Source organism: Pinus tabuliformis, chromosome 4_1, assembly GCF_031772625.1.
Source record: "Pinus tabuliformis cultivar Carrire ecotype Pingquan chromosome 4_1, CPIR1, whole genome shotgun sequence".
Taxonomy (NCBI): Eukaryota; Viridiplantae; Streptophyta; class Pinopsida; order Pinales; family Pinaceae; genus Pinus; species Pinus tabuliformis.
In genome coordinates this window covers 520,775,455-520,799,112 of record NC_142303.1, presented here as the reverse complement: position 1 = coordinate 520,799,112, position 23,658 = coordinate 520,775,455, and the positions used below count along the sequence as shown (strand labels likewise).

The window sequence follows — 23,658 nt, the reverse complement described above, 5'->3', positions numbered from 1 at the left end:
TTGTTTTTTCAATTTTTAAGAGTCGAGAAAAAACAAAAGATGACTCTAGTCGTCTTCGATTTTTAATGAGCCTGAAGTGACAAGTGCTCAGATGGACCTTTTCTGTTAAGGAGTCTGAAAAGGAATGAAGGGGACTGCTCTAGAAATCTAGGTAGAGGGATTACCAAACCAATCGCAAAACTGCACAATACTTTTTACGGTATGGCAGTCAATCTTCCTGAATGTTGTGTTCAGTGCATTGCGATCAATAGGGCGGCAGACACGGCTTCCTATGGATAAAGGATTAAGCCTATTGGGGTCTCCCAAAATATACTTGATGGTACTTGGGAGCACAAGTCCGTACTGGCACTTATCGTCTCAAAGTGGAGGAATCACCCAACCATCAGTGAGAACAACAGTTACCAGGCTTTACGATGCCGGAATACGTCTCTAGCCTAGACTTCTAAATGTTGTGCGTTAGGTTCCAAAGCATTGTTAGATTCATTGAATTTATTTTATAGTTGATCTTTTTTATGAAGTTTGCCTTTCAGGTTCATCGCGAGATGTAGATGTGTAATTCCTAAAATGCAACCTAAGATGATAAACAGTCTTTTATCTTCTTTGTGTAATGAAAATCCTAGCTACTAAGGAAAGAGAGACAATATTCTTTCACAAAGAGCAAAGAGCACACTCTAAATGCACTTTCCTAAATCAAACCAATCAAACAGTCTAAATGCAAATGCACATGCATGTATTTGTTTTCGACTTTCTTAGTATGTAAATGATAAAAAGAAAGTTGATGCACAAATCTGAATTGCTTTTCAAGCGACAGTTATCAACAAGTTTCTTTTCGAAATAAAAAATGGAGGCAATCACAACACCTTACGATTTGGAAATGAATACTTGTTTTCGACACTAGAAAAATTACAAATTCAGACCAAATACAATAGTAACAGGATAATCGACTATCTACAGCAATCAAACTCTTTCATATGCCTAAAAACGACACTTGCGACGCTTTCAAATCAAAGGACGACAGTACGATTACATTACTTTTGCAAAGGAGAACTAAAAATGACCCAACAAACACACAAAAACATTTACAGTTCTTTTGTACAAAGGAGGCGGAATAACAGTAAAGAAAAGGGGTCTCAAACAAAGATATACTGATCACAGGCAGCAAAATTCATGAATAAAACTGGAAAGAATGAACTGCAGGAAACCAAAAATGAACAATGCCTAGTCTGATCAGCGCACCTGTAACACAGGGAATTTGAAATGCAGTGCACCTACTACACTCAGGAAGTGCGCTGAATTTCAGATTCACAGAACAGTACCTACGCTGGGTCAGAGACGAGACTTTGTTTGGGTTCTGGGTCACAGTTTGCAGTTCAGTTCATGGTTTTTGGCCGAGCAAATGGTAATCAGTAATGCAACAATCAGGGGTAGATCTAAGGAGGATCTAAGAGCTATCACAAAGGGCAATCAGAGAGTTTGTAAATCAGTTGTTTAATTTATAAACAAATCCTGGAGATTAACTGAAGCGGCATTTATCTACTTTGCATTTGCATAGCAAATGCAGTTCGAAAGCTACCTGGCTCGACTTCAGGCTCCGTCTGTAAGTTTATAAAATAGACAAAAAGGAAGATAAACAAACAAACTAATTCGTCCCTAGTGGAGTCACCATTTTGTTACAGGGAAAAGTGTCTACACAGAACTTCTTATCCCACTAAGGTGTGATAGCTACCTTAGAAACAAACAAAGTAAAGCTACTTTCGTTTTTTCCTTTATGAAGACTTATAGATGAGAGAAGAACAAAGAAGACCAACCTCTGTCTTGTGCTAATCTCCTAGTTCGATTCCTCTCTCTCTTGATAGTCTTTCGCTACTTGTTCCCTTGCACGCCCAGCTTCAAAAAAGTACCTATAAGATCACAGTGGCATAGCACTATACAAGAACATGGATCTATAATCATAAACAATCTAGGATCAGATGTAAATTGACCATACAAATGCAGCAAACATGAATGACACAAGAGTATGGAGGAAAACTTGAATAGCTTTTATTGATAAACAAGAAAGAGCCAAGGGGAGTTACAACCAGTTGTTCTGACCCAGCATCATCCTCTCAGCAAGGAAACCCCTCTTCACCTCATACAAAGCTTAGATCACCCAACAATATGATGTTGTCTCAAGAAACCAACAGCAATTCCTTACAATATGCAAAATTCCAGCCTTCGGATCTCTGGGATGAGGGATCCATATATAGATATATGTAAGGGAGATGAGTCAGCTTGTGATTTGATTAGTGTCTTCCCTCTGATATTTCTTGCTTCCACTTGGAGATTGATGATCTCTTACTCATCCTTGGTCGAATTCAGAGAGGCAAGTGTCACAGGAGAAGTTTCTAGAAGTTTCCATGCCTCTCCACCTCGCGGAATGACACTGCCATTTGTCACTTCTCGCCCATCGCACCCCATAGAAGGGCTTTTTGAAATGCAATGCACCCACACAGTGTGTTTAGGTGAGATGAAACGCACTTTGCCTATGGAGCAGCTGAAATGATCCTGTTTTGACCAGTTCTGAGCAGCTTTTCATGAAGAACTTCTGGGAGAAGCTGTAATTAGTTGACCTTGTTCCTTTAGGGGTAAGAACAACACTTTTAGGGACTTAGGAGCCCTTGGTTTATGGACATTTCATGCTTGGGGTTGTAGTGCCCAAAAATGTCTATAACACACGGCATACCACACCATGCAATCAATGAATCTACACCTGATATACAACACATACACCTACATCCAGTGTAAAACATAACACAATACATACGCCTACACCCGGTGTACAACACAACACAACACGTATACAAACACAATGTACATCACAAGACATGCATCTGCACACAATGTTTGACACCACAAATTCATACACATGCACCTGATATACAACACAACTCATACATCTATACCTGATGTACAATGCCACACAATACATGTACTTACACCTAGAATGCAACACAACAAAATACATGTACTACACAAAGTACAACACAAACACAACGAGTACACATGTCACAATACCACAACTACACAATACACATACATAGTACCGCATGTACACAACACAACATGTATGACACACACACAATACCACATGTACACCAGTACCATATGTACAACACGTACATAGTACCACCTATAAAAAGCACCACCTACACAATGTGTGCTCAACATCACATGTACACGTCACCATCTGCACAATGCCACATGTACATTGTACCACCTGTACACCATGTACACAATACCACATGTACACAGTACCACATGCATGACATGTACATGACACCACATGTACTCAACACTACATGCACGACATGTACACAACACCACTTGCACACAACGCCACTTGTACCACATGTACACAACACTACATGCTCACAACACCACATGTACAATCATGCACACAACACCATATGTACAACATGCACACAATGTCATATGTACATAGCACTGCATATATAACATGTACATAACACCATACACAACACTACACATCCAACATGCACGCAACACCATATGCACATAACATCGCATATCCATCATGCACATAACACCATCTATACCTAGAACTTCATATTAAACATTCACACAACACTATCTATACCACCCTATATATAACATTACATAAACAACATGTACACACACTATATATACACAACATCATAGATGCAACATGTACAACATATGCAACATATTCACAACAATAATACCACACATCGAAACCACATTGTCTCTACCAGGTAGCCTTGCTTCTAGTGTCTCTTTGTCGTCTATGCTTATCCTAGCATGCCATGGACCACATAACTTTCATTCTATCGATGCATACCCTTGTATAACAACCTCCTACAATATGACCCAAATAAACCAAAGAGGTTTTCCCAAATTCACATTTAGACATCTTCAAATACAACTTTTCCTTTTTCATGATATCTAAAACTTGATTTACATTCCTTACATGCTCTTCACGAGTCTTACTAAAAATCAAAATATCATCTAATTAGACTACGACAAAATCATCAAGGAATGGTCACAATACATCATTCATAACTCTCATGAATGTAGCGGGTGCATTACAAAACCCAAAATACATAACTAACCATTCAAAAAAACCTTGTTGTATCTTGAAAGAATTTTTCAAAATATCATCTTCAAAAATCCTTATCTGATGATAATTGCTTCTCAAATCTAACATAGTAAATAAGAAAACATCCTTTAACTGATCAATCAAATCATCAATGCAAGGAAGAGCATAGCGGTTCATTACTTTGATCTTGTTCAAAGCTCAAAAATCTACACACATTCACCATGTACCATCTTTCTTTGGAACCAAAAGAATAGGAGACCCACAAAGAGATGTACTAGGCCTGATGATCCCTTTCTCAAGTAGTTCTTGAATTTTCTTCTTAATTTCCGCATTCTCCAAAATTACATTCTATACATACCAATTATGAAAAGTGGTGTATCCTACTACAATTAAATCTCATGTTAGATTCCTCTTTTTGGAGGTAACTCTTCAGGTTCTTGAAACATCTTGTCATAGCTGTTAACAACTTCAATCAATTCATTCTTGAGTTTAGAATCACTTCCTAAGAAAGCTTTAGATTGAACAATATCTTTAGCTTTATTCATCAACAACACAAAATTCTTACTAGCATTCATAAGCCTTTTCATTTGACCAACACTAACAAGAGATAAGTTCATCTTCTTGCGATTTTCACTAACAATATACTCAACTCCATGTTTGGAAAGATGATATTTGTTCTCATGACGATAAATTATGGATTCTTAGTCATGTAAGTATGGAATCCCTTAGACAATCCCACAAATATCATGTGGTACAACCAACACCAAGCTCTACCTCATCTATAAAATTAGCAGTGATGGAAAATTTGAGTTTACACTTTCTTGTCACTTGTAATTTGGCATCATCACAGACCCAACCTAAAGGGTAAGATTTTGCATGAGGGACAATCTCTAAATTAAGTTTCTAGACAATTTCTTCATAGATAAGATTGACTTGAGATCCACTATCAAATAATGTATCAACCTTTGTATGTTTTGTAATGACCCTAATATGGAAAAGCTCTCTTTTTTCTTTATCATATTGAGATTCAATAGGCTTACTACAAGAACTAGTACTTCCATTAGAAGTTATAAATTTCATTCCCATGGCTATGATTTTGGTTTCATCACCTAAATTAAATCCCAAATCTTGTTGACGTGTAGAAAATTTTTGTTGTTTCCCCTTGTTATTAAACTTCTTTTGTCTCAATTTTGGATGTAATTTCCAATAGTGGTATTCATCATGGCCATCTTTTGAACAATGTTTACATGTAAGTTCCTCTCCCTCTTTCTTGGCAATAGCATTCTTCTTTCCTTTTTCTTTAAATTTTGCCTTTCCTTTATCTCCAGGTTTAAAGGGTTTCTTGTTGGACTCTTGAGGAACGTTATTTCCATTGATTCTAAATGAGTTTCCTGAACACATACTTCATCTAGATTGGTGGGATTAAACATAAGTATTATACATCTCAAATACCTATGTATTCTATCTATATACATAGGGAGAGTATCTTGTGAAGCCAAATCAACACCCAAGATTAAATCTCTTCTTCTAAATTATTGTGTGTAACTTTGGGCACTCTGACCTTTACCTTGTCTAAAAATTTTCCAACCCATAATTTATTTTTGCATGTAAGCCACTCGATTTAATTGCCTACTTAATGCAACTATAAAATCATTCCAAGGAGAGATAATTTTACCACTTTTCCTCAAATCTTCTTGAGTTCTTCCCTCCCACCAGATGAGGGTTGCACCTTCCAAACAAATATAAGCAAGTTGGATATTTGTGACATCATCATTAATCTTTTGAATCCTACAATATAATTCAATTATTCGAACCCAATTATCCAACTTTTCAACATTTACTTCCCCATTGTACATAGGCGATTCAAACTTGACATCAAGTTTAATCAAAGGAGACATACTATGTCCTCTTGGATATGTAGGAGGAGTAGATATATGGGATGAAGGAGGTGAATAAGGAGGTGAGGATGGAAGTGTATATGGGGGTGGAGGAGGAGGTGGAGGTGGATGCTTGCTCCCATTACTACCATTACCTTTTGGTTGATTAGAGCTTTCTCCTTGCAACCTTGTTGTTCTCTCATTATACAACACTTTCACCATATCAGTCATATCAAAGAAAGCCTTTCTAAAAGCTCTCTCATCCTTAGACATCAACTCTTATGCTTGTCCTTCTTCATGTGACATGCCTTGTGGAGTTTGTGGCCTCGTTGATCCAATTTGGGGGTTTGGTTCTTCAAGTGATCCTTCTCCTCTTCTCAGTTTAGACCTTGTAAGCATTAAAAAAAACTTGCAAATTTTGTCAAACCTTCAAAAGCACCATGCTTTGATACCAAACTGATCCAAAATTAAAATTGAAGGTTTTATGAAATGATTTGCAAGCTAATTATGTCTTTTAGGCAATGTATCGTGATTGCAAAAGCACACAAACTAAAGTAATTTTTGTAGAATTCTAATAGTTAAAATGGACAATAAGCAATGTCAAAACACAACAAATTGATGGCGGAGTTCACCCCTCCATAGCTACATATTCGAGTCTAGCTTCCAATGGTGACCTTTTTTATTATATGCTCAAATTTTCAAATACATCAACATACAAGTCTCAACTTGCAAAAATAACATTTTCATTGCATCTAGAATTCCCAAAATCCATTGTGTAGGCTCTTCCTGGGCTAAAAAAGGTTCAAAAATGGCCAAGTTACGCCTCTTTTTCCAAAGTTTCCTATTTACTACTCTGCAAAAAATCGCTCTCTACAAGAAATTGGCAACAAATTGGTTTGTGGCATATTGATTGAAATGCTCTATTGGAAACCCAGAGGTCTTGGGTTTGATCCATCGAAATAAGAGGAAATGGCGCATATGGTTGTAATTTTAATAAAAAAAAATTAATACATGGGTTGTAGCCCTCTCTGATTCCTCTATGTTGGTGGTCAAATGGCATAATATATGATCGAGGGGTGCGGGCCATAGGCCACACACCCTCCTAGCCCCACTCCTACTCGCTTGGCGTTAATAAGACTCGGGCTTGCGATGTGGGCAGGGTGCCATGGGCCCCACCCCTCCAAAAAACATGTCGATGGTCGCGTTAACAATTATATAACATGGAGTTGGGCCGGTCAGGTACACCCATCGGCCCGGACCCTCCCCCAACCGTCAAACCTCTCCAAATTAAATATAAAATCACCACCCACATATAATAAGAACCACTTGTGGCTTAATGGTTAAGTAGTCGTTGGTATGTTTGAGGTCATCGGGTTGAACCTTGTGGAGCCTATGGGTCATCAAACCCATTTTTTTGTGCCAATCCCAGGGCCATGTGGTAGCCTCTCATTGTGCCATGTGGCACCCTCTGATTGGCCCACGTGGTGGCTCGGGATTGGCCCAACCAATGTACCTGCAACCCATTCACTGTGCCCCACGTATCAAATCATGATTGGCTGTCGTACTGCCTAGTCAACAGATGATGTCAACATATGGACTACCAAGTGACATCCATACACTGTACAATCAACCCTGCAAGTTGACTTTTTAGTTATTTTCCAAAAACTTCAGAACGCGATAACTTCCTCATACGGTGTTAAATTGGGATGATTTAAACATCGTTGGAATCATAAGGACGATATCTATGATTTGGCATTAGTTTTTGGAGATTTTGATCACTTTCATTTTTTCACATATTTTTAATCCCTTAAATCATCGGGGTGGGGGGGGGGCATCCTCTTCCCCTCCCCCTGTTCACGTGGCGCCCCTGCCTCTCTGTTGACTCATCATAGGGTAGTGAGAAATTATGGACGAGGAATGAGACTTAGAGGAAGAAGAGGTTGTAGAGGAGGAGTTGGCAAGCTTGATGAACCAAGCTCAGAGAAGGACGACAAGGGGAATGTAGTGTAGAGTGTCCATGGAGTAGGAGGGAGGAGATGAGTGAAGTAGAGGTTCAGGTATGCGAGGACAAGCCTCGAGAGTTGTCATATTTAATGTCCATTGATTCTAACTGTGATGTGAGGGGAACGAAAATCAAAGAGGGTGTCGCTAATCCTCGTTGGAGAAAGTGGAATTGGTCGTGTGGGCACCCAGATCTGGGGATAGTTCTAATTTTATTAATAAGTGAGACATTTATATTAATAATAAAATTTATGCAATTTTATAATATATTTTTTTATTGAGTTAAAGTTTTTATCAATTTAGAATTTTAATTGAAATTTTTATTATATGAGTAAATTAAAACTTAGCTAAAAACTTATAAAAATGTTTTTCTTAACACTAAAATCTTAGATTATGATGAATTTTGACTATGCTTATATGTTTATCAAATTATTATTAGATTTATATAGAAAAATCCCTTTTTCTACTTCAAGTTTAACTTACTTTGCGACAACGTGCAAGTGAAAGGCACATTTGTCATGACGAATTTTCAACCATTACGAAATTTTAGGCTTTCCCATGTGACTTATGTGCTTCGATGAATTCTCAGCGTGTTCATATAACTTTTGTGGTTTGTTAAGTTGACGACCCAATTTTTTTTGGAATTCTTAAGGAAAAATAAAGTTTTTATATATTGTTGGAGATTTCTGGAAGTGAATTATGTAATATTTTTTATCCATTTAATATTTCAAATGCTTATTCGATCAAAAAGCTATAAGAGTAACCCAGTGTTGAAGAGCCCTCTTATAGGAGAAAGAAACTCATTATCCGTTGAGATAAAAATAAGAGAGAAATAAATTTGGTTAAAGGTTAAAGTGATATTTAAGAATTTTAAAATAAAATAATTAGAAATAATGTTAAATTAGATAAAAGAGTCAATAACTAAAATAATTAGACTAAAATTAAACTAGGTGACTAAAGTTTTTAAATAATTTAAAACTAATAATTAAGAATTAATTAAATAATGTTAAGAATTGATGGTATAAAAACTAATTTAAAAAAGCATAATTAAGAATTAATTAAATAATGTTAAGAATTGATGGTATAAAAATAAATTTTGGTAGATGGTCATGTTGAATTGATATATAATAAGTTAAAATAAAATAATTAGAAATAAATGTTAAATGAGATGAAGGTATTAAGAATTGAAATGGTTATTCAATCAAATAAGGTGATTCTTTTAATAATTGAAGAATTAATTAATTATATATATATATATATATATTGAATTGGACTAATTCTATTAATAAAAAATATGGTGCAAGATGATACAATCAAGAGAGACAGAAAACCGGCAACCGGAAATGATAGGACTATCAACCTCGGTTCCGGAGAAGGAGTGAAACAAGAAAGAAGCTACAACATATGGTTGGAAGCAAAAAGACTGATTTCTACCTAGAATGGGCAGAAGCCTCAAAACGAAGCTTTTTCCCTTTCCTTTTTTTCTCTTCGACCCAACTATCCTGGGGTGAATGAGCAATAACAACTTGAAGATTGGGGTTCTCCATAGGGGGGGCCTCCTTTTCTGAATCAGAGGAGGAGGTCATATGGACGCGTTTCTAGGCGATGGTTGTAACGGAGGAATGCGCCGGACCATTGGTGGAAGGGACCGCAGAATGAGGGGCATGATCTAATTTTGCATCCGCTAACTTCATCTTCAGAGCTAGAGGATTCAAAATCCACGACTAGAGGTGGAGAGCAAGGAGCCCATCGTTTGGACTTGGGTTTGGGGAGATTATCCTTATTCTTTTTTGCCAGGAGAGATGGGCATGTGTTCTGCAGATGCCCTGATTGGTGGCAATGGCGGCAATGGAATGCAATATTTTCGTAATCCAGTGTCTGGGTCCAGACAAAGTCGTTTATCTTGAGATTGATTTGGTCTGGAAGTCCTTTGCTCAAATCTAACTCCGCACATATTCTGGCATATGTGTAGAGACCTTTATTTTCCCGCCAGTAATCTCCCATAATGACGCTGCCCAGGGTGTTTCCTATAGCTTTATAGACTGCACCATGCCATTAGTGGGCAGGTAAGTTTGGAAGCCTGATCCATACATGTGTCCTGGTAATGACTGCAGTTGCTGGATCAAAATCTAGGAACCAAGGAGCCAAGAAGAGCCCTGCAGTTCCCATGAACCAAGGCCTTCTTCTAAAGCCTTTTCATAATGCTTACTGTCATCAAATAGAACAATGAAGTATCCTTTTGAATAGAAACTGATCTTACAATGATGATTCCAATTTGAATGGATCCATGCATAGAGATCCTGAGATCGCGGCCACAATCCGTTAAATCTGAAGAAGATGGCTCTTTCTGTAAAATTTTGAAGTTGGATTGCAAGACCTTCATCGGTGATTTCAACAGAGGGAACTTTCTCTATCTTAAAAAAGGCTTAGGTTTAAAGGCTTCCGAGGGTTTGGGGTTCTCAGAGTGTACTACATCTTTGTAAGAGAAAGGAGGAGCAGAGGATCACTGTCTCACTGCACCTCCTCTTAAACGAAGGGTTAACACCAAAGAGTTTTTTCTGGTAATGTTGTATGAAGAGAGGGGAAGAAGGTCTTCAAGTTGTTTACCTTGAAAGAGAAGTCTCTGAAGGCCTGAAGGGATCCCAATCTGTCGTTCTAGATCCAGTTTGAGATCCAGCACCAGATCTGAAGAACTGACCCATTGCAGGATGGTTCTGCCTGTGGGTTGAGAAATTTGGATTTAAAAGGAGTCAAAGAAGTGCCTAGACATAGTGCCAGGGCCTCTTGTGCATCTAGGAGCAAATCTGCCATGGCGATGATAGGGAGAGGATTTCTCCTCTGCAAGCATATTTGGCGAGTTCGGGAAGAAGATCCGCTTCTTGCTTATGGTAGAGATGATGGCGGCACCATCTATGCCAAAGAAAGCCCTGTGCAGAGGCTTGCTAACCTGTCGTTTCAGCTTTGCAACCTAGTCGATGTGTACCTCTGCAGGCAGATCTGGCAGGTTCGAGAGGAAGATCCACTACTGGCTTACTGCTGAGGTGAAATAGTCTCTCTCGGAGAGAGCTGGGCACGGCGGCAGATTGGGCCGAGGCCTCCAAACTTCTGGCAAATTCCAACCCAGTACGGGTGTCTGCACCATTTTCTCGGCAGGAACGACAACTCTCATTGAGTGGCTCCCTCCACTGCTCCACCATGTGACAACGCTGTACCCAGAAACCACCATGTACCATTGTCTTGTAGGCATTAGAAAGAAGGTCATCTAGGAATAATCCTTCATGGACAAATTTTGAAAGACTATCAGCAGGGTTTCCTCTAAAAATTAATATTGTTTTTTTTTTAAATAGAAAGCAAAATAAGAATTTTAAAATTTTTATTCAAAATTAAATAAATAGATATTAAAAAATCCATTTATAAATTAATTAGAATTTTGATATAGCTAAAACATTATTATAAATTGAATTTGGTTAGATCAAAGAGGGGAAGGGTATAATTAATTAACATGGTATAAGGAAAAGAGGAAATAATGAGGGACAATAAGAAAATAATAATGAAAAAGGAAATACCAAAGGAAAGAGAAGAAGACCAAAAGAAAGTCATGAATCAATGGGTGAGATAGTAGGCCACCTACTCCTTGATCTTTATCAATACATGGTAAGCATGTCATTTCACTTAAAATTTGATAATTCAAACTCTATTATTTCATATCAAATAATATTACATATAAATACATTTAGTGTTGTCTCAAGATAGGTAAACTAACTTGGACACACAACCACTTGGTTGAGATAATATCTCAACCACACAACAATCTAGGAACATCTAGATATAACAATCTTAAGGAATAGGAATAGACTCCTATAGATAGAATGAATCACAACTAAGACAAGTAGGAATTACAATTTTCAAGTCACCTCCTTAATGACTACTTGTATAGATCTCACTTTGCAAATTCTAGTTGTGGTCAAACATAACAAAAGAATATGTTGACGTCCATATAAAGGAGAAACCATCCACTAGAATGCATGGGTGCCAACCGTTGCAATCGTCGGTCTACTAGGATGCCCTTTGCATACATGGTTCTGTCAACCTTTATAACTACATACATGTACCTGTACCTAAAAATCCCCCTCCATCATCATCATCATGGGTTTTATCGAATTACCCATAACCATGCTATGGGTTTTATCGGATTACCCTAAACCATGCCAACAAGGGCTCTCATCCACCAAGGCTCAACTCAGCCACCAAGGCTCAAATCTGCCACCAAGGCACTCAATTCAACCATGAAGGCTCAACTCAACCACGAAGGCTCAACTCTACCACCAAGGCACTCAATTCAGCCACTAAGGCTCACCATAGACCCAACTTAGCCAAGCCCAGGGTTTTCTTGGCTCACCCTCAACCATGCCAATGGTTTTGTCAGTTGACCCTAAACCATGCCTACAGGAATCCTTGTCCACTTCACTCTTGCACATGGTTACAAACCAACACTGCAAATACAAAGCAGTTTTGAGATTACCACAAACTTCATGGGGGTACATATACCTTATCAAGCTTACATTATACACTCCAATTCTTGGAGTTACCAAGTACATAATTATAAAGACCACTATAAAACATCTTAGACTTGGTTACTAATAAACGTATATGACACATAATACACCATGAGTCTATTCTACAAACACACACAAACTTTCAACTAGTTGTCCAGCATCCCAAATTTTTACAAAATCAATATTTGTTGCACTTCAACTTTATTATCCACTATAGAGAGTCTTTGCACCCTCTTTCTTTTTCTCGTTTAATTGTTGTCTCGGGTTCACCTACGCAATTTGTTAGAGTATCTAATTCTAACAAAACGACTCCATTGAGTTAGCTAAGCTCAATGCTTCTAAGTCTAAAAACATTTATAAATACCACTATTAATTTGTTTTTCTTTAGAGTTTCTAAAAATGTAATCATAATCATTTTAATAAATTGCATTTTCTAACTTTTAGAGTTTCTAAAAATGTAATCATAATCATTTTAATAAATTGCATTTCTAACTTGAGTTGATCAAGCTCAATGTATTTATCTTACCAAACTCCAAGTAAATTCAGAAAGATTACTTTTCATTGTGTAGTGGCAGAAGATCACTGAACAGACTCTAACCCAACTGTGATCCACGTAATCACTATATTGACAACCAACAGTCCCTTGTTTTAATGCACCTCTCATGGTTTATTCTTCTCTAAGTGGCCCAGGGATGGCGACAATTACCGCACTACACCACTTTTGCACAGACCCACACGGATCTGGCTGAATCATACCATGTACTTAAAAAAAACACAAACTAAATCCCCATCCTAGAATCAAGCCTCTCATCATCCACACATGAAACAAGATCAACTTAAGTCTAGCCATTCCATCAAACTTACGGTATTCTTTCGGCATTTTCAACAATGAGGCATTTTCTTTACAAGGCTGTAATAATGGTTGTGCCACACAGTCCCACACAGAGCCCATGGCGTCGCTGCCAACCACCTTAACAAACTGCAACCCTTCAAGCTACTTCCACACCAGACGCTCGTCACACCATTTTGCTTCTTCTATAGGCCCAACACACAGAGGACCACACAGTCATTAGTGTTGGGCTTTAAAAAAATACCAAAATAAAAAAAATCATGCGGACACCATTTGTTCTTCTCCAGACTTCAAATGAATCGACAAGCATTGTAGCAGGCATTGTAGGTAGGAGCACGCAACAAACAACATATCTAACGCTAGGTCCGCGTCTTTTAACAATGCTCTTCCAACTCCAGGAGCTCCTCTAACATATTGAGGTTCAACGATGCCTCTTCACAACGTCCAATTTCACAACAATCACCCTTCTCATGGCCTCTGAGCAACGATTCGGCCTTAACAATCGACCTCAATCAGCCTTCACAACACTAACAATGCTCAACCTTCATTATCGGCCTCCTCAAGCAACAAATCGGTCTCAATTGGCCTGTCCCGCCTCAAGTCGGTCTCAATCAAACAACAGTAACACTAGGGTCAACTGCAATACACCCAGTCAAAAGATGGGCGCAAGAACAAGCACTGCTACTGGAATACACCTCCGCCTAGGCTGCAGCAAGAACTCCATCGCTCTACAAAAGCACAATCAACAGAATATTTCTAAAACGGTGGAAACACTCCTCAACACTTCGCCAAACTCTGCACCAGTCGCAGCTCACAATCTTAATTCAACAGACTAGTATCAAGACTTAACCGAGACTCCAGCTCTTGATGCTCCCCGCACTCAATGCTGAAACATGTCATTTCCTAATATAATGAGAGAATAAAAAAAACCAAAACCATTTAAATATATTCTCTTATTTCCCTCAACCGAGAAGGGCCAAGGCCCAGGCCCAGGTCCTTATGGGCTCTAATACCAACTTAAAATTTGATAATGCAAACTCTATTGTTTTACATCAAATAATATTACATATAAATACATTTACTGTTGTTTCAAGATAGGTAAACTAACTTGGACACACAATCACTTGGTTGAGAGAATATCTCAACCACACACTAATCTAGGAACATCTAGATATAACAACCCTAAGGAATAGGAACACACTCTATAGATAGAATGAATCACAACCAAAACAAGTAGGAATTACAATTTCCAAATATTTCAAGGAATTGAACCTAGGTGGTGAGTTAACATCCCACCACAACCACTCAGTTTATCCATACTTAACTTTTAAAAAAAAAAAATTGACTACAACACCTTGAAAAACATTGGAGTACTTGAAATGTGAAAATTCACAACTTAAACTTGTAATTCCAACGAATCCTAAATAAATTTTAGACAAGTTCAACAAAAAAATATACCCAAAAAAACTCCAAAAGATATCACAAGTTAACTAAGAAAAAATAATAGAAAAATTCATATTCAACTTAGCCATGCTCTACTTACCCAATAAATTACAAATTATGGATAAATCATTAAATCAAACTAAAATGGTAATATAATTGGCCATCTCAACTTTTCTCCCTAAAAACCATTAAAGTAGAATAATTGCATAAGGATTTTGAAAGTTGAAGAGAAAATATCTAATCGCATAATAAATTTGAATGGTTTGGAAAAGGTTAAACTAGCAATTATTCCTAAAAGGGCAAAGATACATGGAAGGAATATAAGACTTAGAGGAAACATTTGGGAAGACCATATCACCACCAATAGAGATCATTGTTCAATGGATGCCCATAAGGTCTACCAAACTTTCCAATGCAAGTCCCATGAGGCACTCTTCATGCCTTGCTATCTATTTTTTTTCTGTCACAAGGTGCGGCTAGGGTTAGATTTCTACCAAGGCGCGAGAGTAATCTCCTTCAAGGTCCTAAAATATAGATGCCCATTCCAACGCCATACAATGAGAGATTTCTACCAAGGCGCCAGAGTAATCTCCTTCAAGGTCTTAAAAATAGATGCCCATTCCAACACCACACAATGAGTCCTCCTGCGAAATTTTACTAATCATAAGTCCGGCCTCTCCAATTTTGAAGAAATTACAAACAAGTTCTTCATGAGCTACCATTTTCTTCTCCTTTTGAATGATGATGAGATAACAACCCTCAGCATTGGGGATGGAGTCTTCCGTGTAACTTACTTCCCATCCAACAATAGTTAAGTCCCAGACCATACTAGTATCAATGTGATTATACAACAATATATATTAGGAAAACAACTTTAAAATGTAAATTCGATTACCTTTATCGTTGAAAGAATTGAGATTACAAGATTTTAAAGATTCAATTAGTTCTATAACTAGAATGTCTATAATTTACTTAGATCCCCATCTTAATGCCAAAAGACATGAAATGCTGGATATAGCAATTCTCAATATTGGTTCTCAAAGAATTTGTGAGTAAAAGCTACTTTTTGACTACTCCAGGGATTTAATCTCTACACGTCGGACCTTAGTAGAGATAACTGGCATCTGCAATTGCTAAGGAAACGTTACTCAAAAAAAACGAGCTAAATATAAATCAGTGGGCTAATAGTCCATCTCAGAGCGTCATTAGTGTCAGAGTGTTATTGGCAAGGGATTCTAAATGGCCCTGGTTTGCACTTTATTATATTCTATATTCTTTCTCGTATTTGTGGATCCATATTTGCGGCCCCACAAAGCAACTGTCATAACACACAGAAATTCGATTTTCCATGAAGTCAAACTCCCAACTATCGTTGGTGCCTGTCATGGAGCAGATCAGAGCTTTGTTGAGACGCAATTAGGTAGATAAGGAACTCATCAAAAGAACACAATTAGGTAGCAGAGTTGGAAAGACAACGCTAGCAAAGGAACTCATCAACAGGAAGAGTTTATCTTTCGATAGAACCTGCTTTCTATTTGATGTGAGTGAAACTGTAGCTGGTAGCTCTTTACATTTCTTGCAGAGTAAGCTTCTTGAGGACTTGACAAACATGAATATTCAAATAGAGAGCGTTACTCAAGGCATAGAGCTGTCTCTTATGATTACTCCACCTTGTAATTTTAGATAATGTAGATGATGTTCATAAGTTAAAGGCACTTCTGTTGGTTCAAAATTTTCTCCCTCACGAGAGCTTAATATTGATTACAACTCGGTCCAAAGATGTTCTTACAGAATCCAGAGTTGAACAATGATCAATTTATAACCTGACCGACCTTAATTGGCAACAATCCCAAGAGCTTTTCTGCTTTAATGCCTTCAACAAGGTCGATCCACTCCCAGAATTTGAAGATATTGTAGATGAGTTTGTAATAGCCTTAAATGGTTTGCCTTCTGAATTAGAAAGCTATGGGAGAGATCTCAGTGGGAAGCTTGACAAATCTCACTGGGAGAACATATTGGAAGAACTTAAGAAAACAAAGTCTTCGCTATAACATCGAAAAGGCCAGATATTGGTGTGGTTTGCATAGAAAAGTAAGAGGTTTGGAAAAAAAAATTTCATTGCAGCAGCAGAGTAAAAGTTCTCAGGTCGTGGGGTTCGTTGGGTTAGGTGGAGAAGGTAAGACAACTCTAGTAAAAGAATTCTTCGAAAGGAAGAGTTCATATTATGAAAAATCCTGCATTTTATATGATGTAGGTACGCGCCCTTTATTCTCCTTGTTGAGAAAACTTCTTAAAGGCTTCAATCAATTTATCAAGTGATATCATCCTTTGCTTGCGATATATTGTTTTTTTATAGATTTATATCGATCTGATATAGTATATTTTACTGTGGCTGCAGCTCAGTGAAGAATTTCCAATACCAAGCACTGATGAAGAATCAGATGAAGTAACTGTGGTTGATTATGAGGATGAACTCAGTGACACAAGCATTAAGCAAGAAGATGAACTTGATCTGATGATGAATCACACACGTGGTTTGAAACGGGTGGACAAATGGTATTTCATGTGATTTTCGCTCAAATTTTTTGGTAAACTTGATATGCATCACAAAAGCCTCAACTCTACAAGATATAAGTACTTATTTTTCAAACTTTTTGTAGGAAATGTTATCAAGTTGTCTATATAAAACTCAAAACTGGGCCCGGCATAGTTATTCAATTTTATTCCAAAGTCATTCTCTGTCATTGGTAGTTTTTTTGTATTTATCACACAAAAATTACGTGTATGTCGTTGGTGGGTTCTATGCTTGAATTCACTCTTAAATCTAATTTTGTTTTCTTAGCTAGAAGGCTTTGGTGATGAGGAATCTGCAAGGTCTGATGAAGGATATGAAGATTTGGCTCCTTTTGATGAACAAGAGGGTGACTATTGGTCAGAGAATTCAGATGGCCAACAAGCTGTAGTTACTTTAGATGAAAATGGGTTTGATGACAAAAATTCAGTTGTTTTGCCTCTTGACAAAGGGAAGCAATTTCTTTAAATCCTGATACTTGTTCCTTTAATATGAATGGCACATGTTTAAAATCGCATACGTTTGGTAAACATATTCTTAATGAGACGTCATTACAATCTGAATGCTCTTTCTGACATCTACCAGAAAATCAAGATCACACACTTCACGATGTCACAGTGTCAACAGTCGATCCCAAAGTACCCCTGCTTTTGAAAATATACCTAATCAGTGATAAAAACGATTTTATGCTCAAGCAAAGTAGCTATATCTGCTACAATCCATTTGTAAACCAAATGTAAATGCTCAGGAGTATCTCGAATAACAATAGTGATTGTCTCTTATTTCCAAGGGGCAACAATCAAATGAATGATTCTATTGAGTTGAACAGTTTTGAGAAGCGTATTTACAACATTTTAACCGAGGAATGCAATATCATTCACCAAATATGTCAATGGGTAAAACATTAGCCAACATTTTAACCAAGGTATGCAATATCATTCATCAAATATGTCTATGGGTGAAACATTAGCCTACGTTACACATCAGAATGATAGCTTCACTGGAGCTAGCTATCAACCTGCACATTCTCTTCATCTATTTCTTATATTTGTTGTAGATGATATCGTGAGAGATAGTTGGCAAGGAAGCATCATCACTGGAACAATTTTAGAATGTCAAGAATAACAACTATCTCGTAAAGTGTTACCTTCAAATAACAAGTCGAAATAGCTCACACAATATTATACCGTTGACACTGTGTCAATGGGTTGATGTTGGCATTCTATCCCAACGCTTTCACAAGTCCATGGGTTGATGTTGGCATTCTATCCCAACGCTTTCACAAGTCCATTGTATTTACCGGCACTGTAAATTGCTTTCATCAATTGCTCTTCCTCCAAATTCTGTGCCCATTTCCTGCACTTGCACACCAATGCCTTATCCACATTGTTTATGCAACCAGCAATAAGCTCTGCCTTCACTGCCCTGCTCCTTCCACTGAGCTTCGATGGTAATATGAGTGTCCCGCTCCTTCCACTAAGCTTCGACGCTTGATTCTGTCTACGGTTTCTTGTTCCAGTCTACTGTCTCCACGGCTGCACTAGAGGTCGAAAACCCTGGTAGGATTCCTCAGCAAGAAAGCTGTAGCAAAGCCATGAAACTCGGTGTCTGCAAGCACTTATGTAACTGAGGAATTGAATGAATATCTCTGAAAGGGAATGTGGGGTTGATGGGAATTTGCAGACATTTAATATAAGATGAAGTAAGCATGTTTAGAGTAGAAGACGAGAGACGACATTGATGAAGAGAGGTGACATTAATGAAAAGGGAGTAGTTTACTGAGGTGGGGAATTGTTTGGATGGCTAAAAGTAGTTGGGATCCAGGTAATTTTCTTTTATTTTTTTGAAATTTTGTAGATGCAGTGTTTGAATCATGTGTTTATGTTTTTGATGGTGGAAATGGATTCAGCACCATAAAAAAACCTCCATAACACCTAAAATTATGAATTTTGACAACTTTAACTTGGATTTACAAAATTTCTTATTGAATTTTTTTCAAAATATCGCTGGAATTTCCATAACTTATCTTTAGAATACGGGATGAAAGAAGCTGAGAAATTCATTGCAACTACATCGAATTAAAATTGTTTGTTCGACGAGCCAATCCCATATAGGAACACCTTCCATGTAATTATAGTTTTTTAAATAGAGGAAAAGTTGATTTAAATTTAATTAATAATGAGATAATTATAAAATTAGGTTTTCCCTCAAATAAAGTTTTATATCTTCACAAATTATATTTCTTTTGGGGTTCAATATCTCTAGATCTATGGTGATGTCTTAAAAAATGAGCTCTTAATTAAATAAAAATATTGAAACATTACATTCTAGACTTATTCAACAAATAATAATAAATTGACATTAATTACATATAACTTGAATGGGTCTAATGGTTAAAAGCATGTGGTCAAGTTATTGTCCTTTCTAAATTTTAAATTAGTTAAAAATTTTCAAATTGTTTAATTTCATATTTAAAATTAAAATTTATTAAAAAATAATAGCATAATTTAATTATTCAATGGTTTTTTAGATTTATTCTCTTGTCAATTCTGCTAATAAAAATTTCTTTAATTCAAAAGTTTAAGCTACATATTTCTTAAATTCCAAATATTCTATTTTTTTTTCAAAATATTGAATCCTTTTATATATTAAAAAACTCAAAAGTTTTTCAAAATGTCAAAATGTCAAATCCTGTTACACACCTACTTTTTTTTTCACAAAACTTGTCTTACTCAATTTTAGCATTGAAAAATTCTCTCTCAATCTAACCATTTAAGTGACTATTGCTATCCTTTTAGTGATTTTAGTTAACTAATGGTTTTTTTGGTCGATGAATCTTTTTGTATATACCTTATTAATATCTAAAAATATAATATAAAATACATTTTTTCTATTTTAAATGTGATAAACCACCACAAAAAAATATTTTAATAATAGAGTAGTTTAATGAAATCATAATTTGACTTTAAAAATAGTAGAAATTTTTGTATGATAAATTTTGGATGCTCTTTAAATTTTTGATAATGTTGAATCTATTTTTTCCATTTAAAAAATCACACTCTTATTATCAATTAAAAAAAAAAATCACACTCTTATTATCAATTTAAAAAAAAAAAATTCAAATAAAAAATAACTTCAATAAACACATAATTAATATTATGTAATTTGGTATTCATTTCAATAATAAAACTTATTTATATGGTGCAAAAAAATGAGCCAAAACTCCGAATTGTTCGTAATCTTATCCGAAAAATAAACCGAAAAAACAAATCAGTTTAACTCATTCCTTAATAAAAATAAAACAAATTCTGTAATTGCAATAAAGACAGCAACAATGTCAGAGCCTTATATCCTCGGAGATAACGACTTCCAATATTGAGGTTTGACCTTTTCTTTTCTCCGGTAAGCATACATGGCCGATCTTTTAATCCTCTCCAGTGATTTGAAGCCTACGATCTCGCAATCCGTACCAGGAAAACAAGAAGAGAAAACCACACGCAGAGTAACATACGATGGCCGAGCTAATTGAGCAGGAGAGGGCTGTCTCGCTTGCGATTGAATCCAACTTCAGCTTGAGGACTTTGATCTGCGATGAGGAGCGAGATTTTCTCATTAGAAACAATGGAGAGAAGGTATGCATTTTGCTGCATCGGAAATACATTCTGTGATACTGTTCATTCTGGTCGAAATTTGCATTGTTAGATTGAATTCATTGTAATCCACAGGTTAAAATTGAAGAACTGGAAGGGAAATATGTGGGTTTGTATTTTTCTGCCCATTGGTGTCCTCCATGCAGGACTTTCACCCCCATTTTGTCCGAAATCTATGCAAAGCTATTGCAGAAGGGGGACTTCGAGATCGTCTTCATCTCCACAGATGTTGATGAGAAATCATTCGAGAAATATCATCGCATCATGCCCTGGCTTGCCCTGCCATACTCAGATGAAAATACAAGGCATAAGCTTGATCTGACCTTTCAGGTCAATACCATTCCATGCCTTGTTGTTATAGACAAAGAGGGCAGATTAGTGACCACCGAAGGTGTGGAAATAATTGAAGATCATGGTGTCGAGGCATATCCATTCACTGCAGAGAGAATCGATCAGTTGAGGGCCGAGGAAGAGGCCTTGAGGGCTGCACAGACTGTAGAGTCTCTTCTGGTGTCTGATGAACGAGATTTTGTCATCGCCCATGGAAGAAGGAAGGTGTGCTTCTCTCTTTTTTGCTTTTTCGTTTTCCTTTGCTTGCAAGTCTGGATTTGGGTTGTTTTATTGTCAGAGTGTACAGAAGGAAACGTGTATGCAATTAGGTTATTGAACTTCAAAACCTAGAGAATATATCATACATATTACATACACTGGTTTCTGTAAAGGCGAAGGCATGTATTAAATTGGAATTTTGAGTAGGAAAACCTAGGTAATGGATTAGGGATAGATTGGATCTCATAAGGATTTAGGTAATGTATTTTCATAAATTTTGTTTCATGTTGGTCTGATTGTTATGTGGATCGTGCCTGGATCAGGGATAGATTGGATCTCTTAAGGATTCATGGAAAGTATTTTCATAAATTTTGTTTCATGTTGATCTGATTGTCAAGTGGATCCTGCCAATAGGTCGCGGTAGCTGAGCTCGTTGGGAAAATTGTGGGCCTGTATTTTTCCGATCTCTGGTGTGGTTCCTCCAGAAATTTCACACCTCAGCTTGTGGAGATTTACAATGAGCTTATGAAGAAAGGGGTGGCCTTTGAGATTGTGTTTGTCTCGAGTGACACAGACGAAGAAGCCTTTGAAGAGTATTATGCCAGCATGCCATGGCTGGCCCTACCATTTCAAGACAAAATTCAGAAAAAACTGTTTCGGTATTTTCAAGTTAAGGCCACCCCAACCTTGATTGTTTTAGGCCCAGATGGTAAAACAGTACAGATGAAAGCATTGGGGTTAATTCAAGATTATGGAATCCAAGCTTACCCATTTACAGAGGAGAGATTGAAGGAACTTCAAGCCGAAGAGAAAGCCAGACAAGAAGCACAAACCCTAGAGTCCCTCTTGGTCTCTGAAGATCGGGATTTTCTGATCAAGAATGGAGGTTCAAATGTGAGTTACTTAATCTGATCTCTCTCATGTAAAATTTCATGAACCCCTTCACTGTAAACAAGCCTTTTACTTACAAAATTATGATTGTTCTGATAAATTTGGATCCAGAGCCTTAGGGTTTTTTGAAAAATGAATTAGGACTTAAGCATGATTGATTGTCATTATTAAAAGAAATAATGAGATGGATTAAAAAACCCATGCAAGATTATTGTCTCGTGCACAGTTCTGAATGACTGAAAGGCGTGAGTGATCCTCTTCAAACTCTCCCACTTCAGTTACTTTTCTTTCTGTTATTTCGAAAGTAGCTTCTTTAGCTTTAGCCACTCTAATGTGCAGCACTTCACTTCTCATCGAAGAGGTGGCATGTTTTTTGGGAATAGTAGCTATTCATAACATGATATCAGGTAATTTCATCATCATTGCTCTAAACAAGCTTGAAGCTCATGCTTGCACATTTTTCCGTAGGTGCATTTGAATATGTGCTTATTGAATCATCCATGCAGACTCAAATGATGTATATGCAAGCGTGATAATTTATGTGCTGTCCTCTTTTTCAATAAAACAAATCTTCATGTATGATTCTAGTCGAAAGTATGCAATGCTTTCCATTATGTTTGATAACTAGTTTATACACAGTAGATTTGCCCCCGGACGCAGTTCAAACTCAAGGGAACAATTTTAACAGATTAGTAGGTAGCTTTGTTGATGGAGTGGGTTCAGAACTTTATTGGGTGGTGCTAATCCTTTGTGTTTTCCATTCTTGTAACAGGTCCCAGTTTCTGAGCTTGTGGGCAAGACAGTTGCTCTGTATTTCTCTGCTCATTGGTGCCCTCCTTGCCGAGTTTTCACTCCGAAGCTTATAGAGGTATACAATGAACTTAAGGAAAGAGGAGAAGTGTTTGAGGTGGTTTTCATCTCTAGTGATGAAGACGAAGACGCTTTTAAAGACTACTACTCAAGCATGCCATGGCTGGCTCTCCCATTTGGAGATAAAACTACAAAGTATCTCACACGGCTTTTCCATATTGAAGGCATACCAACCATGATTGTGATTGGTCCCGATGGAAAAACTGTGACAGATGATGCCATAAGTGTGGTCTCTGTCCATGGGGCCAAAGCTTATCCTTTCACCGATGCTCAGCTTATAAA

The 23,658-nt window shown here is 37.1% G+C and overlaps 1 protein-coding gene across 1 annotated transcript in view; it reads left to right on the top strand.

Moving 5' to 3' along the window:
• The first annotated feature begins 20,748 nt into the window (after positions 1-20,748).
• Positions 20,749-23,658, top strand: part of LOC149176869 (uncharacterized) — a 24,779-nt gene continuing 21,869 nt past the window's right edge. The window contains exons 1-4 of the mRNA XM_089421592.1: positions 20,749-21,048; positions 21,142-21,621; positions 22,030-22,509; positions 23,279-23,658. Coding sequence (XP_089277718.1) covers positions 20,929-21,048; positions 21,142-21,621; positions 22,030-22,509; positions 23,279-23,658 — 1,460 coding nt within the window. The 5' untranslated portion in view covers positions 20,749-20,928. The remainder of the gene's footprint in view (positions 21,049-21,141; positions 21,622-22,029; positions 22,510-23,278) is intronic.